General features: G+C 31.4%; 1 protein-coding gene across 1 annotated transcript in view; it reads left to right on the top strand.

Annotated features, from left to right (window-relative positions):
- The window catches only part of LOC130448126 (serine/threonine-protein phosphatase 6 regulatory ankyrin repeat subunit A-like), a 44,329-nt gene that overhangs the window by 316 nt on the left and 26,637 nt on the right, over positions 1 to 17,376 (top strand). Inside the window, exons 2-14 of the mRNA XM_056785343.1 lie at positions 143 to 342; positions 396 to 480; positions 587 to 788; positions 922 to 1,131; positions 2,992 to 3,116; positions 3,173 to 3,508; positions 6,453 to 6,573; positions 7,020 to 7,160; positions 8,835 to 9,100; positions 10,589 to 10,749; positions 10,805 to 11,085; positions 12,137 to 12,263; positions 12,532 to 12,745. Of these exons, the coding sequence (XP_056641321.1) occupies positions 316 to 342; positions 396 to 480; positions 587 to 788; positions 922 to 1,131; positions 2,992 to 3,116; positions 3,173 to 3,508; positions 6,453 to 6,573; positions 7,020 to 7,160; positions 8,835 to 9,100; positions 10,589 to 10,749; positions 10,805 to 11,085; positions 12,137 to 12,263; positions 12,532 to 12,745 (2,296 nt within the window). The 5' untranslated portion in view covers positions 143 to 315. The remainder of the gene's footprint in view (positions 1 to 142; positions 343 to 395; positions 481 to 586; positions 789 to 921; positions 1,132 to 2,991; positions 3,117 to 3,172; positions 3,509 to 6,452; positions 6,574 to 7,019; positions 7,161 to 8,834; positions 9,101 to 10,588; positions 10,750 to 10,804; positions 11,086 to 12,136; positions 12,264 to 12,531; positions 12,746 to 17,376) is intronic.

Below are 17,376 nucleotides of genomic sequence, written 5' to 3'. Positions count from 1 at the left end.
TTTCACATCATTTTTTGTAACTTATAATTCTATTTCAAATTTATACATCGTTACCATTTACCTTTTTATACGGTTCTTATAAATATAAATAATAGTAATCATAGAAAACCTTTATATTGTTATGCACAATTGTAATTGACAGGAGTATTTGGAGATGTATGCTGTGAATATGTACCTGACTTGTCATTTCTCTAACCTGTCAAATTGCGACATCAACTAGAAGTAAAAAAATACAAATTTTTCTATAGTCATTTTCATCATGTTTCAATAAAAAATTTTATATTTTTATACACATTAACATTGCAATTAAAAATAATGGGAATTTTACAATTAGAAGAACAGGTCGGTTGATTCTAGGTTAGGTTTGGCATTTTTTATTATTAATAATTTTTCAGCCTGCAATCATTCAAGCCATTTTCGCTGGTATTATAGATGAAGTAAAAGAGCTTATAGAATATAAACAAGATGTAAATTGTTTAGGTAATCATATCATTAGAAATATTTTTCTATTGCCTAATTAATTCATATTTAATCGACATATAGAAAATTATATCATTTATCTGATTATTATAAAATATTTTGTTAGATGAAGAGAAACGTACTCCGCTACATGCAGCGGCTTACAGAGGAGAGACAGCAATTTGCTCTCTGCTACTTCAGAATGGAGCTAAGGTTAATGCTAAGGACAGTAAGTGGGTTACTCCTTTACATAGAGCTTGTTCAGTAGGAGCAGATGGAGTCGTACAATTACTTCTTAGTTATCAAGCAGATGTTAGTGCTAGAAATAAGTAAGAATAATAATATCTGAATTAGTACTACTACTAATATTAGTTTATCCAGATTAAGTACACTTATATTTTGATATCCTATCTATTTTTTTATACATTTTTCAAACTTTGTTATCAAGTTTTTTGTTTCAAGATTGTGGCAGACACCATTACATATAGCTGCTGCTTGTGATGCTTATAGTTGTGTAGAACAAATTTTACATCATGTCCCAAATCAAAATGTGAGAGATAGATCCGGGAGAAGTCCACTTCATTACGCAGCTTACAATGGACACACTAGCATTTGTGAACTTTTAATATCAAGAAATTGTATGGTTAATGCTTGTGATAAACGAGATTATAGGTTTGTAATAAATTTCCCCAATCATTTATAAATAACACTGCCACAAGTACGGTTTCTGTGGCACCAGGATTTGGCAATGCCATTATATAAATCAACCCAAAATAAGTCAAAAATGAAGATTAAAATGTTTCTATATTTCGCTTAGTTTTAGAGATAACAATACTTAAAGTTGAAAAAACAATGGTTACATTCAGCAGATGTAGCGTTAAGAGCTACTGCTACCTACCGGTAGTGTTGAATCGTGTTGAATGTTTGAATGGATTTATGTATATTGTTAGTTTTTGACAAGTGTATTTTTTACATATTGGTTGTTTTTTAGCATATTCAAAAGAAATTTTTTTTATTAAACATTTGTTCATTATATGTTGGTACTTAATCTAGTTTTTTTTTTAATTACGATGTGTATCCAGCATTCACTCACTTTTGTATGTATATAAAAACAGTTATTATAATTCAAATCTAGATTATGCAAATAATTAATGGAGCTCCAATTCTTTTTCCTCATCCTATTGATCAAATTCAATCATTTTCTTCTAATAAGACTACAATTTAACATTTGATCACAGAACATAGTTGATTTAACAATTTTCTGGTCCTGTTCTGTCTTAATTTTTGTTTATTTTTCTCACGGTCAGCATATATTAAAAACGCTCTGAAACATGGCGTCTGTTTCACGTCTCGAGTTTGTAGCGTATGCGTCAGCTAACGATTCTGATAGAGTTTTACAACAGTTGTAGGATGATTTAGTCCGCTGAATGCGATCCTACCGGAGCTTCGCTTTTAAAAGCATTTGGAGCACATTTCTTGCTTTATAAGCTGGAAATAACATATTTTCACATTTAACTATCGATGAAATCCTCAAATTATTGGAAAATATTCTTATTTTATAATCAGTACTAAACAGACCATTTTTCCTAAAAATGGTTGAACCATTTCTATATTCATAAAATATATAATATTTATCACGGAGTGATGAATGTCATATATAACTGCCCATTTTGCTTCAGCAATCTGTTATTTTCAATGTATTATTGTAATTAGAAGGTAAATTTGATAAAATTGAATAAAAAAACTTTTTTTTGTTGAATCGTGTTGAATTTGAAGCGATAAAATATATAATAAAACGAATGAGGTATCTAAAAAATTTATTCTTAATTTTTGTTTTATTTTGACCTAATTAAACTGAATTCATTGTCAGATAGCGGCACCACAGAAATCATATTCTCCCTACAAAACCTGTAAATTGATGTAGATAAATAATTGCTTTCACATAATTAACACTTTTTAGATTAGGCTTATTTCATGCAATTCCTATTAAAATTTTATCATTTAACCTAAGAAGTTTATTCTGATGTGCAAGAGAGCTTTTTCACATGATAGGTGGGCAAGGAAAGTCAAGTACGGATATTTGTATTTTGAAATTTCCAAAAATTAAGTACATAAAATTACTTAATTTAAAACCATTAAACTCAAAATTTCTAAAGAAATTAGCCATTTTGTAAATTTCTTCCTTGATAGCAATTCATGAATTCTGAATGGAAAAAGAAAAATTTCCAATTCACTATTTGTTTTTTAAGGAGATTTTTCAATATTTGTACATATAGCTCTATTCAAGTAATTGAATATTTATCAGTAAACATAATTTTTGAAATAGAGTTATCAAAATGTGGAATAATTTTCGCAGAATGAACGTGCCAACAACTGTCATACTCTTTTAATATAATATAAACACCTCTGAATAGTGAAAATATCTAAGGGAGCAAATGCAAAGTTTGAATACTTTTATCAAATCAAACTAGTCGTTTATCTGCATTGATCTTCCATTTTCTTTTGATCATGTAATAAGAAGCAAATTTTTAGACCTTTACATTGTTCTGTCCAAATGGGCCATACTGACACTGCCGAATTATTAATCAAGTATGGAGCTGACGTAAATGCTAAAGACAGAAATCAGTACACACCTTTACATGTTGCTGCTGCTAGTGGTAGTAAAAAATAAAATGTTTATATACTGTTTTAGTAATATCTGTATCATTTTTAGATATTGAGAGTGTATGCAGATTACTAATAAATTCAGGAGCTGATGTGAATGCACAAAATGTTTACGGAAATACCCCTTTACATATAGCTTGTTTGAATGGACAATCAAACATAGTTCAGGATTTACTTGATTCTGCAGCAAATAAAAACGCTACAAATTTTCGAGGGCAGACTCCTTTGCATATAGCTGCAGCTAGTACACATGGAATGGATTGTTTATTAGTTCTGTTAATTTATGATGTTGATATTAACTATCAAAGCTTAGATGGAAGGACTGCCTTACATATGACGGCTATTCATGGAAAATTTATGAGGAGTAAATCGCTCATTGATTATGGTAACTTCACTTTTATCACTGTTATGTTCTTAATCATTTGTTTTCCTTCACAGTTGTATTTTTCTCAATTAGTCAGATATTTTATTTAATGTTATGTGTATCAGATATCCTTAGCCAATAAGTGTCTAATAACCATTTGAGAGATGCAATTATTTTTGCAAAAGTTTGGAAGTGATTACTAGATATCAGGGTGATCAATTTAACATAACCAATTACTCTAATCCGTATAAATACATATAGCGACAATATAATATTTTTGATTGTAGTAGAATATAAATATTTTCACTATTTACATGGAAAAGTTTGAGGAAAAATTCATTAAAATTGACAGTCAACTGTGTTAAAAGTGATTGTTTACATGTAAATGTGTTAAAAATATTTATGAAATCAGATAAAATTATATTAATAATTTTAGGAATAAAAAATTTTTATTATCAATATTTAATAATCATTACTTATAAACATTAATATTAATCGTACAACTAGAACAATTGCTAACATTAACGTCTTGCGATGTTAGGGAGCTTCTCAACACATTACTAGAATTTCCAGAATCATCATAACTAGTAGAAATTGGAAGTACAATATTGGATGATAACATTTCAAAATCTGTTGAGTTGTTAGAGTTTAGGAGGTTTTTTCCATAGTGGCGTTTCTGTCAGCAATGAAATCATCAACCTAGTTATCGGTTACCGTCGTAGACTTCCATCCACCATGCTTTTTAAACTTCGTAATATTTGCTGATTCTGTTAGCAAAGAAGAGGAGGATCTACAAAAACAGTGGCCTGTATATTGCTTTGGTTCTGGCAGTTTGAGAAATTTGGCAACAATAGAGGGCAAACGACAATGTTTGATAACAGAAGGGCGCAGTGCAATCTACTTAGAGAAATATTCAACATACTTCCCAATAATACAGAAAGAACGTTTTTATTTATTATTTTTATATCTTCTACTAATAAATCCACAATTCTACAAGCCAACAGACTTCAAATAATAATCCAAAAATAGTTCCAACCTTAACCATAAGTATTTCTCATCTGATGCCTCATTTATAAACTTTTCAATTTGTATATACATGAGAATTTTTGATTTTTTGGGACGATATCCATAACTTTTCTTTGTTTCACAACATTGATGAACTCCATATTTTTGAGGGTTCTTGCTGAGAAAACAGGTTCATTTAAGTTCCCTTCTATATATTTCAATTTACATCAGGCCAGGAAATTGGTATATGCAATATCGTACTGGTAAGCTGATTTTTTAGAGGTAGTTCCAAAGTTGCTTTTCTTGCAGACTCTTCGATATCCACAACCAAATTTATATTAATTGTTAAACTATTGACAAACATATTAGACAGTCACAAACCAAAGACAAAAATTAGACAATTTCAATGATAGCATTTTTATTTGTACACAAGCATTTGTTAGTAACTATAGTGTTGGCAATGCTTGCCATTCACAATAACTTTGTGATTATTTAAATATTAAAATGCATTTTGAAGTTTAATGTCATTCCAAATTTGCCTATAAATAAAACATCATTTTTAATACCCACATCATAAATAACTATTAATATAATTTTTTTAAATTATTGTAAATAAAAAATAAAAGATATAACTGTAACGATCCCCTCACAACTACCTACTCTATATACCCATATGGGACAGGAAATTTGGTGACATGAAATTGATTATACTAATGTTTTATAATCACTCTCAAAATGAATGCTGTAGTCCAAATTGTTTGGTAGATCTTTGAAAAATATGTCAATTCACTTCCTCCAAGATGTGTATCTTCTTTATTATTCAGTTTTAGAAAAAGTGTACATGAATTAGTACCCCTATTTTTGAATTTCTGCCGTTTCACTGATGATCACATATTCACGCTCCGTAAAACCCTAGAGAAAACCTTCGAGTACAATGTCGATCTTCACCACCTCTTCATTGACTTCCGCCAGGCGAACGACAGTATCCTCAGAGACCAGCTGTATGAGGACCTGGTGAGATTTGGCTTTCCAAAGAAGCTGGTGCGTATGGTTAGAATGACAATGAGGAGTGCCTCTGGCAGAGTGAAGGTATCGGGGTCTCTGGATGCGTTAGGGAGATTCACTAGCAACAACACTGTTCAATTTCTCACTGGAAGGTGCCACAAGGAACATCCGAATCAATACTGGGAACTATTTGCAATAGGCTCACACAGCCCACACCTCGCCTAAGCGGATGATGTTGACATCATGGTACAAACCACTTTGGCTCTTTCAGGAGCGGTAAAGAAGTTTGAGCGAGCAGCTGAAACAAGAGGACTCAAAATGGGAACCTCAAAGAGAGACAACTGAGATCAAGGCAAGAGCTGCTGTGGGGAACAGATGCTTCCGGGCAGTCCAAAGAGCATTCAAGTTTATAGGGCTCTTACGAAGATCAAAGCTCACAATGTACAAGACAATCTGTCCCATAGTCACATACGGATGCGAGACATTGACTATGATGACGACAAGTGAACGAATTTTGAATCACTGGGAATGTATGATCGTACGAAAGATTTTTGGCCCTGTTTGCGAGAACGGTGCGTAGAGGATCCAGAGGAATGCTGAGCTGAGACAGAGGTATGGCGAGTTAGATTTGGTGGTATTCATCGAGGTGCACGTCAGAGAAGGCTGGGACACATGGAGAGGATGCCTTCTAATCGATACCCGCACAGAGCCATGTATGGAGTTCTTGGAGGGCGGCGACTGAGAGGAAGACCGCGCCTTCGATGGTTAGAGAACGTTGAGATATACCTGATCCAGCTAGGGGTTCGACATTGGAGGCACTATGCACAGGACAGAAAGGATTGGCAGGCGATTGTTGAGAAGTCCCTGGTTCTCTGTAGTGTCAGTTAAATTTTTTTTTAATTTACTGTTAGCTCTATTTCTACAATATTTGTTTAATCTCTTCCTAATTTTTTAGGTGCCCACATTGATGTTCCAGATAAAAATGGTTGTACACCTCTTCACATTGCAGCTCAGTATGGTCATGATATACTAGCTAATACATTATTAAATTTTGGTGCAAATCCATTGAGCAAAGGGTTAGTATATTGTTTTAAAGATTTCAACAATTCCTTAAATAGCACACAGTGAAACAGTTATTAAAATTTAAGTTTATGCTGGTAGATTTGAAATTGTGTAAAACTTTTACATTGAAATTAAATATTTTCCAATGTTGTTTTTCATATAAATATTAACATTCTTTTCAAAATAGAAATATTTATATTAAAATGAAATTTTTTATGCATAGTATTTCTAACAAAATTATCCTCAAGCCACATTTTTAGAGTATAATCATTAGTTAAAATGTATTTGTTCAGTATTTTTATAATACTAATAATTGAAGCACTGTTAACATATTCATCTCTTCTCTAGAAATAACTAACTTCTCAAAATCTTAAACTTTGGATCTACAAAGTTGTTTGATTAAATATTATTTTTTGCAAGGGTTGTTGAGCTAGGCATATTTGTATTTTTGTTTTTTTAGATATGAAGGTAGGACACCCCTTCACATGTGCTGTCTTTCAGGTTATGTAGAATGTGGACGAAAGTTCTTGCAATATGTTGTTAATCTTAATGATAAAGATGATACTGGCAAAACACCAACTCATTGTGCTGCTTATAAAGGGTATCTATTATATATTTTTTCAAATATTTTTTTTCATTGAGTATGGTAAATATTTTTTACTAATTTTTCACTTGAATATTTATTATTTGTGAAACTAATCTAAACTTTTTTATCAATGGACTTTATTCTTACATGACAGAAATAGAAGCAATCATATACACAAATAAAGGTTGTAAAGTCGCACAGAAACATTAAAAAAGTAACCATCTAAACAACGTGTTAAATAAGATATTAACTATATGAGAACTTTGTATGGGGGGCAGTCAAAAATGGAACTCATTTATATAATAAACTACAGCTGATCTTTAAAACTTGGAACAGTCCTTGAAAACATAAGAATTCATATGGATAGATTAAAAAGATAAATTTAGTAGTAATTTGTGAAAAGTTGAAATCTCTACAAGATCTATATTGTTCAAAGTATAGTAAGGTCTACAACATCCTCAATATTTTTTCACTATCAACATATAATAATGTGGAAAATGTCCCAGTGAAAGTTTTTCCTAAATTTGTAATTTATTTCGAATTAGATACAACTGCATACATTTTACTAGTATCGTAACTATTGTCAGTAAAGTGTTGATGAATGAATGTCTAGACATTGAACCAAGTTGTGTTCATTTTACAAATATTTTTTTTTCTATGATATATTTTTGAAGCAAGCAAAGGTAATTGAAGTAATTGACCATTTGTGACCATTGATTGTGACTAGGTGATACTTTCTTCTCATGAACTTAACACTGTAAACGTTGCTGCTACTCTGTTATCACTCATTAGTGGCTTAATAATGTATAGAAGATATAGCATCAGCCTTCGAATTCCAGCTTGAGTTTTAATTTTGCAGCTGGGTGTGATAATATAATAAAATCCATTATATATACACCCATACCCCTAATAAATTAATTTGCATATTTTTCCACTCTTTTGTATCTTGTACTGTTTCAGTTATGTTCATCTTTGACAATTTGTCAATAATATATCAACTATTGTATTGTCCCCCCCCCTCCTCTTTTAGTCTCCCATAAACTTTTTAGCATTCCGTTATTGTCCATTCGATGAAGATGACCCTGTTGTTGTTCAGTTGTCTTATTTTCCATCTTTTCTATTTACACTTTTGAGTGCCTTCGGCATTTCCATACCTCGATCGACTCTTCGTTTTTCTTTTAAATACTATTGTTGCTTTTCTCATAATTAAGTATTGCCATCCTATATTTTTGAACTTGAAGAATGATGAAATTACTATTACATTTCTTTGCTTTTATTTTTTACTGTTATTCTTCAAGTTTTTCACGTCAACATTTTTTATTTTTTAAGAGTTTCTAGTTGTCCTCTCTATTTTCTTTTTCAAGTTAAAATTTCTGGAGCCATTGGTGGTATCCATAAGGAACACTCTGTTTACTCTACCACTACATCAACAGTCACAATTTCTCTATTATCAGTTTTATGTGATAAGAATATTTTCTTAATTTTTATTACTATAGTTTTATTTTTAAATTATCTCTTCTACTACGAAGTTTGCTTCTTGTTCTGGCAAATAAAGAACAATGTATTTAAAAATTGTGAATTTCAAAATTCATATTTTTTACTTGTTTTTATATCTTTGTGTCTATGACTTATGATTTTTTTTGCTTGGCATTTTTTCGTACTGTATAATAAATCTATAATTTTTTTTAGATCATATGAGTGCCTAGATTTACTCGTCAGCAATGGTGCTAATTTTAGACTAACAGATAATCTCCTACGTCTTCCTATACATTATGCAGCATCTCAGGGTCACTACCAGTGTGTATTTACGTTAGTTGGGATTGGTAGTCCAGTAAATGATGTAGATATTGAAGGGTGTACTCCTCTACACTTGGCTGCTGCCTACGATCATGATAGTAAATGTGTCGATTATCTCTTAGATCATAAAGCAGATCGAAACATGAAGGATAATAGAGGTAAGAAAGATGTTAAATTTTATATCTAATTTACAAAATTTTTGATTCACATACTTATATTTACTAATCCATTTCTTGAGTCATTAAATAACTGTCTGAGGGTATTTGATGGTAATATATTGGTAGTTGATGATATCTTGACCATCAATACTGCGTCCGTAAAACATAGATTAACCAGGGATCTCCTAGCTTATCTCAACAACATATGGACTGAAGCTAAAGGCTTTTGACATGCCAACCATCTAAATAAATTAGGATCGGATGGTTTGTCGTTTTGCAGACGATAGCACACTGGTGTCGTCATTCAAATCAATTACCCCAATAAACTCGGTTAAACCCAAATCTGTAGGCAGCCCCAGATCACTACCATCAATACCGATCTTAAAAACAAGCTCCTGTTTTTACGAAGAAGACTGGCACTACAGTTCAGGTTTGATCTTGTCTGGACACTATCACTTTAAATTCACTTGTTGGACTGTGAGGTTTGGAGAAATATGTCCTAGTATAGTCATGCGGCCAGAATTCAGATCAGTTCGACTTGAAGGCGATCGCCGATTCAAACTTAATCAGAAGTTTGAACAGCTAAGAGCTGACCTGACTCTGTTTGGGGCAGTATCTGCAAGATTTATTCGACAGGTAGATGTGGTTCATGAACACCGAGTTCGCCTGCAATCGTTCCAGAACGTCAATTTATTGGAACTCCTTCCTTTGGAGAAGTGCAAGCCTGTGGAATCAGCTACCAAGGCACGTCTTTTCCGAACACTACAACCTACAGAAGTTCAAGATCAATATCTCCACACGGCAGGCGCCACTTGAACTGCTCGTGTTTAATAGGGCTTAACCTCTTGCGTTTGCTTTTTACATAAAAAATGTCATAAAGTTTTAAATTTAATCAAAACACTTTGCTCAACATCTGATGAATGCCTCTACAGTTTTCATTTTTTTAAATAAACATCATATCATATTGAACAAAAAGATAGTGCAGTTAGTGGTTGAAGGAGTTTGAAAATATGAATACTAATACTGTCTAGTGGGCAACTGCATACATTACACAATTATTGGAAAAGATTATCTGCTACAGAATCGGCAATATCCTACGTACACTCTCCAATAAAATTAAAGCATAATTTCTTATTGGACTAAAATTTTTCATGGAAGAACTTTAGGCTTTTTTTATTGGCTATACTCAATTTAATAGAGCCTATTTAGGATGTAACTGATAGTCGCTTATGAGCTTATCAAATATAGTGAATAATTTTCATGAAAATAAAAATAATTTAATTTTGAATCAATCTTATTAAATATATTACTTTTCTATATATTTCTATATACTATTGTTTTCATCTGCTTTGTCTTGGATTTCTCAAAGTCTGGAATGGGATGAACACACTTCTACTTTCACCATTTTTTGATTTGGTATATACAATATTTTACATAGTTATTAGACTTCACTAATATTCAATTTCAATATCATTTTTTTAATTTTAGGATTCACTCCTTTACATTATGCAATAGCTGGTGGTAACATTAATGGTGTACGACGACTGTTGAAAAATGAACAGACTGCCACAGAGAAGAAAGAAGAGGGTGATGAAATTAAAAAAATGATGGCAAAATGTTCTGTAGATATAACACCATTACATCTAGCAGTGAGTTTAATTTAAAACTTTGTTAAGACCTTTGTAAAATACATTTTATTTTTAGGCCAAATTGGGCAACTTGGAAATTTTAAAAATGGTAATGCCTTTTTTTCCTGATGTAAATATTAGAACAAATCAAGGAATAACGCCCTTGCTGTTGGCAGCAAGGGAAGGACATGCACAATGTGTTCATTTTTTACTTCATTTTGGTGCCAAAGTTGCTGTAGCTGATTACATTAATAATATGACTCCTGTTCATTATAGTGCCAAAAATGGACATTCACAATGTTTGAGTTTGTTACTTCACAACAGTGAGGATGAAAATGTTGTTAACATGCTTGATAGGTGAGTCTTTGATTGTATGCCTTAGATCCCATTTTAGAACTCACAGTAAATAAAAACTCATCAATACCAGTGCCAAGAAATTAATTGAATCATAAAAATATGTACTCAAATCTAGGTTTCTTTGTTTTAAGCTTTGTCTATATTAATTCTAAAGTAAGTAATTTTGTGAGGAACAAATTCTAAAATGGACTCAATTACATGAGGAATCTCCTAATTGTTAAGTTTTTTGGTTCAATTTATTTATCTACTATATTTCTCAACAGTGTATCAATTTCATGAAGCAAATTGCTACTGTTTACTGGTACAGAGTTTTTACTTGGATGATTATTTTTTTCGTTTTACCCTAAACATAAACTTTCAAAATGATATATGAACTTTTGTAACAATTTGCAATTACTGTTTTTGTTTCAATTAAACATTTATTTACTATAATCAAAAATCGAAACCTATATATTTATATATAATAGGTATTGATTTGAAATTAAATATCTTTAGTTTTTATAATTATTCATAAGATAAGATCTAAATATTTTCATAGACATTTTAAAAAAAGATTCTAAACTTTTTTCAATGGCTGTATGCCTTTATTTCTCAATGAATAAAAAATTGAATATAAAGCACTCCCACTATGTCTGGACTATAACGTATAGAAATTAATGAACATAACTCTTGTCAACTTGTATATGGAGGTGGTCATACCACGGTGCGGTAAATTTATACTCACTGTCTCTCATTTACACCCTTACACTAGACTACTCACTATTTATAATAATTAACTATTCTATACTCATATAATTTATTTAAATCCACAGATTACTTTTTCCAAATCGATCCGTTTACTAAACAAACAAACAAATTAATGAAAAGACCTTCTTAGAAATTAGTTCTAAATAAACAATACAAACAAATCACCGCTGTATATATAATAATAGGTATATAATATCGGATAATAACCGCTGCATTCGCCAAACTTTAAACTCCTTCATAATCGAACAGGACCGGCTTCACGGTCCATGTAGTGAACGAGTTCGTTACAATATCTTTTTTTCAGGCAACATCGAACAGCTTTGATGCTAGCGGTTTCTGGGAATAACCTCAAATGTGTCCATACATTATTGAAGTTTGGTGCAGATCCAAATATAGTGGATACTGATGATCATTCTTGTCTTTTTAGAGCAGTGAGTTTAGTTTTATATATGTGAAAAAAGTTATTATTTTTGGAAGTTTTAAAACTGTTTATTAATACTTGATGTCCCAATACAATTTTAAATGAAACATTATCTATCTCTCTGTCATTTTTTGGCAGATTTGAATATTTACTATACAGTATTTGGTATGAAAGCATATAATTTATATTAATTGATATTTGTTTGACTCTTTAAATTGCATGATTTTAATTTAATTTTTTTGTGAGAACCGCAAAATTTTTAAAAACTGTTACAACAGGTAGTTAGTGGGCAAGATGGAGTCGTGGAACTGCTACTGTCCAGTAATGCAACAGTACAGACAACAGATATTAATGGTAAAACTGTATTACATTTGGCAGCAGCATGTGGACATCTTAATTGTATGCAGATGATACTTAATTATATGAGTGAGGAACAAGTAAGAGCTAAGGACAAACAGGAATGTACTGCTCTTCATTGGGCTTGTTACCATGGTAAGTAAAGTTTGATTTAAATAAAATTACAGGGCTACGTTATAATCATATATAATAAGGTGACCAAATTTTTTTATTTCAAATCCGGGACGGGAACTTGTAGCGGGGGTAATTAAGTTAGATAACTTCAATATGGTTTTTTTAACAAAAATACATAACGATTACTATTTAAGTATATAAGAAAAATCAGTATTTTTTCTAGGTGAATCAAATTTTTTAACCAGAATTACTGAGTACAAAACTTTTAATATTTTTTAACTATGAATCTTTTTCATTTTGAAGCATTGTAGAATTTTCCATACAATTTTCTTCATAATTAACTTTAGTAAAGTAAAGCATCTATTTCAAGTCGAGTCTTGTCACTTGTCCAAAAGCTATTCATTAAAAATAATATTATAATATACATAAAAAGAACTCTGCTAATTTTCGTAAATTTGAAATGAGTTTGAGTTTTTTAGATTGATGCAGTTAGGGTATGGTCCATTTGGCAATTTTCTCTTCCTTAATGTATAGTTTCATATAAGCATACTCTTTGTATATATCATTTTCATATATTGAATATTGCTTAATATTGAAAATATTTGAACCTTTTAAAAATTATGGGACAAAAAACCCGAATTCGGGCAAATATTGCTTCTAGAAAAATCCGGGACTGTCCCGGCTAATCCAGAACGTATGGTCACCTTACATATAAGCATAATTTTTACATTCTCAGATTAATTTATAGAATGTTTTGTAACAACCAAAACTCGATAAAATAAAATAAAATTTATTTTTCCATCAACAGCTTCATTTTATAGTCAATTTTATAAATGCTATGAACTTTTGCTTCAAAATGCAATAATAATCTAGTGAGTGACATTTGCATTTTTTTAATTTTAAAAATGTTCAAATACAGTGCAACATTAATATAACGTACTTCAATTTCTTCCTCGATTTAATAAATTCTTCGTAATTCCTTCGAATTGTCAATGTAAAATTTATCTTTACATTACGAAGATTTTTCGGGAATAATCTCTTTAAAACCAATTTTTAACTATCAAGAAAAAGTATAAATACCTCTAATTAACGAACTTTGTCGACCCAAAACCTTTATACAAGGTTTCCACCAATGTATGACTTTTAATCTCATGGTATGTCGCGACAGGTTTCGACCCGCTTTTGTTCTTTAATACAAAGTAATGTAAACACTGCTGTTCGTCACTATTGTTGAAGATCAAAGTTGAAAAGGTGTTCCTTATCAGTCAGAGAAAAGCAATACATCTTATGATGACAAAAATCCTAAAACGGAAAAATTAGACATAGTTAATAAGTTCAAGATTCCCGCAAGTATATTGGGTACAATTTTAAAATTTGAAGATAAGTTTTAGAAGAAAGTGGTTCGCCTGTAAACTGCAACAGATTAAAATCATGCGGCTTTAAAGATGTAGAGGAATGTGTGTTAAAGTGGTTAAAACAGTACCGAGACAAAAAGGTCACAATCGGATGCCCTATCCTTCAGGAAAAGGTTCAGCAGTTTGCAGTAGAATTGGGACATAGAAAGTTCCGTGCTAGCAACGGGTGGCTTCAAAATTTCAAAAAATTTGTGTTGAAGTATGTGATAATTGAAAAGTATAAAAAAGTATGTGATGATTGGAAAGACAAAATGGCAGAGCTGACCGCTGCATACAATCCCAAAGACATCTTTAACGCCGATGAAACTGGACTTTCCTATAAACGTTTACCTAACAAAACCTTATCTTTCAAAGGCAATAAATGTAATGGCAGATAAAACAGCAAACTTCACTTAACAGTACTGCTGGGAACAAACTGTACTGGGACCTATAAACTCATGGGAAAATATCAAAAACCGCGACGCCATCATATTACACGTCCAACCATAAAGCTGGGATGACCAGTGATGAATTTTGCAATTGGCTTAAAAGCCTGGATAGAGGGATGAAAAAAGAGAACAAGAAAGTTCTTATGTTCATCGATAATTGTACTGCACATGGAGAAATTCCTGACATTAAAAATATAAAAATAAAGTAATTACCTTTAAATACCACTTTGAAACTACAACTATTGGACCAAGACATCATCCAAAGCCTCAAAATGCATTATAGGAAGGAAGTTATCAAACAATTTCTTGCTGATATTGAATTCCAATCGCCAAAGCTTGGAATCTATTCACTGAAAATACCATTGCAAACTGCAAAAGACGGGGATTTAAAGTAATATGAGAAGATGAGGAAGACGACTTACCATTGCAGAACTTGCAAAGAGTTCAAGAAGAATTGCAGAACTAAACGATGCTGACATTGTCGCATGTGTGTTGCCGGTTACTAACGCAGAAGCGAATGAAGACGAGGAAGAAGGGGGTGAAATTGATGAGAATAACTACAATAAACTATGGTTATAATACTTTAATATGTATAATAAAATCTGTGTTTTTCAAAAAGGGAGGTTTGAGTGACAATATAGTCAAAAAATTAAGAGTAAGTTTCTATGTATAACCGCATTGTTGATTCTTTACCTTTAATTCGTGAGTTTTGTTGCGCGAATCTTACAAAATTACCTACATAATGTATGAACTTACCAAGATATGTACCTACTTTTACGGATTTTACCTCATTTAATTTTGATTATGTATTAATGTAAGAAAAAAAAATTGTTATATACCTAATTGTTATTTAAATAGAAAATACATACAATAATTTGATAAAAATGTGCTAACATTTATTAGTAGTTGTTCGCTATAACAAAATGAGTATTTAATGTTGTGAATGAAAAAATTTGTTTACTTGTTTATAACGAATTTTAGACCAACCTAACCTCAACATAATAAACCTCAGTTCAACGAATTACGTGATATAAAGATTATTTATCTCTTGCACTGTATATTCTGTACTTACCTGAAATAGACAGAAGATATAGGTACTTGGAGGCTGATGAAGAAAGTTGAAATGCCAACCAATCTATTGTGTAAATAATAATTCATTTGGTTATTTAGATAAAAATTTGCTGATCATTAAAAATATAACAATAAAGAAAAATTTGAGAAAAACTGTATTGCCTGTATCAGTATAATGATTTCAATTGGTTTTGAAACTTTCTGTTTTAGGTAGCCCCTACTCAAAAAAAATCTAAATTTGTTAAATTAAATAAATAAATGCTATGAACTTTTGCTTCAAAATGCAATAATAATCTAGTGAGTGACATTTGCATTTTTTTAATTTTAAAAATGTTCAAATACAGTGCAACATTAATATAACGTACTTCAATTTCTTCCTCGATTTAATAAATTCTTCGTAATTCCTTCGAATTGTCAATGTAAAATTTATCTTTACATTACGAAGATTTTTCGGGAATAATCTCTTTAAAACCAATTTTTAACTATCAAGAAAAAGTATAAATACCTCTAATTAACGAACTTTGTCGACCCAAAACCTTTATACAAGGTTTCCACCAATGTATGACTTTTAATCTCATGGTATGTCGCGACAGGTTTCGACCCGCTTTTGTTCTTTAATACAAAGTAATGTAAACACTGCTGTTCGTCACTATTGTTGAAGATCAAAGTTGAAAAGGTGTTCCTTATCAGTCAGAGAAAAGCAATACATCTTATGATGACAAAAATCCTAAAACGGAAAAATTAGACATAGTTAATAAGTTCAAGATTCCCGCAAGTATATTGGGTACAATTTTAAAATTTGAAGATAAGTTTTAGAAGAAAGTGGTTCGCCTGTAAACTGCAACAGATTAAAATCATGCGGCTTTAAAGATGTAGAGGAATGTGTGTTAAAGTGGTTAAAACAGTACCGAGACAAAAAGGTCACAATCGGATGCCCTATCCTTCAGGAAAAGGTTCAGCAGTTTGCAGTAGAATTGGGACATAGAAAGTTCCGTGCTAGCAACGGGTGGCTTCAAAATTTCAAAAAATTTGTGTTGAAGTATGTGATAATTGAAAAGTATAAAAAAGTATGTGATGATTGGAAAGACAAAATGGCAGAGCTGACCGCTGCATACAATCCCAAAGACATCTTTAACGCCGATGAAACTGGACTTTCCTATAAACGTTTACCTAACAAAACCTTATCTTTCAAAGGCAATAAATGTAATGGCAGATAAAACAGCAAACTTCACTTAACAGTACTGCTGGGAACAAACTGTACTGGGACCTATAAACTCATGGGAAAATATCAAAAACCGCGACGCCATCATATTACACGTCCAACCATAAAGCTGGGATGACCAGTGATGAATTTTGCAATTGGCTTAAAAGCCTGGATAGAGGGATGAAAAAAGAGAACAAGAAAGTTCTTATGTTCATCGATAATTGTACTGCACATGGAGAAATTCCTGACATTAAAAATATAAAAATAAAGTAATTACCTTTAAATACCACTTTGAAACTACAACTATTGGACCAAGACATCATCCAAAGCCTCAAAATGCATTATAGGAAGGAAGTTATCAAACAATTTCTTGCTGATATTGAATTCCAATCGCCAAAGCTTGGAATCTATTCACTGAAAATACCATTGCAAACTGCAAAAGACGGGGATTTAAAGTAATATGAGAAGATGAGGAAGACGACTTACCATTGCAGAACTTGCAAAGAGTTCAAGAAGAATTGCAGAACTAAACGA

Source organism: Diorhabda sublineata, chromosome 8 (assembly GCF_026230105.1).
Source record: "Diorhabda sublineata isolate icDioSubl1.1 chromosome 8, icDioSubl1.1, whole genome shotgun sequence".
NCBI lineage: Eukaryota > Metazoa > Arthropoda > Insecta > Coleoptera > Chrysomelidae > Diorhabda > Diorhabda sublineata.
The sequence above is the reverse complement of the archived record's forward strand: the minus strand, read 5'-3'. Positions and strand labels throughout refer to the sequence as shown.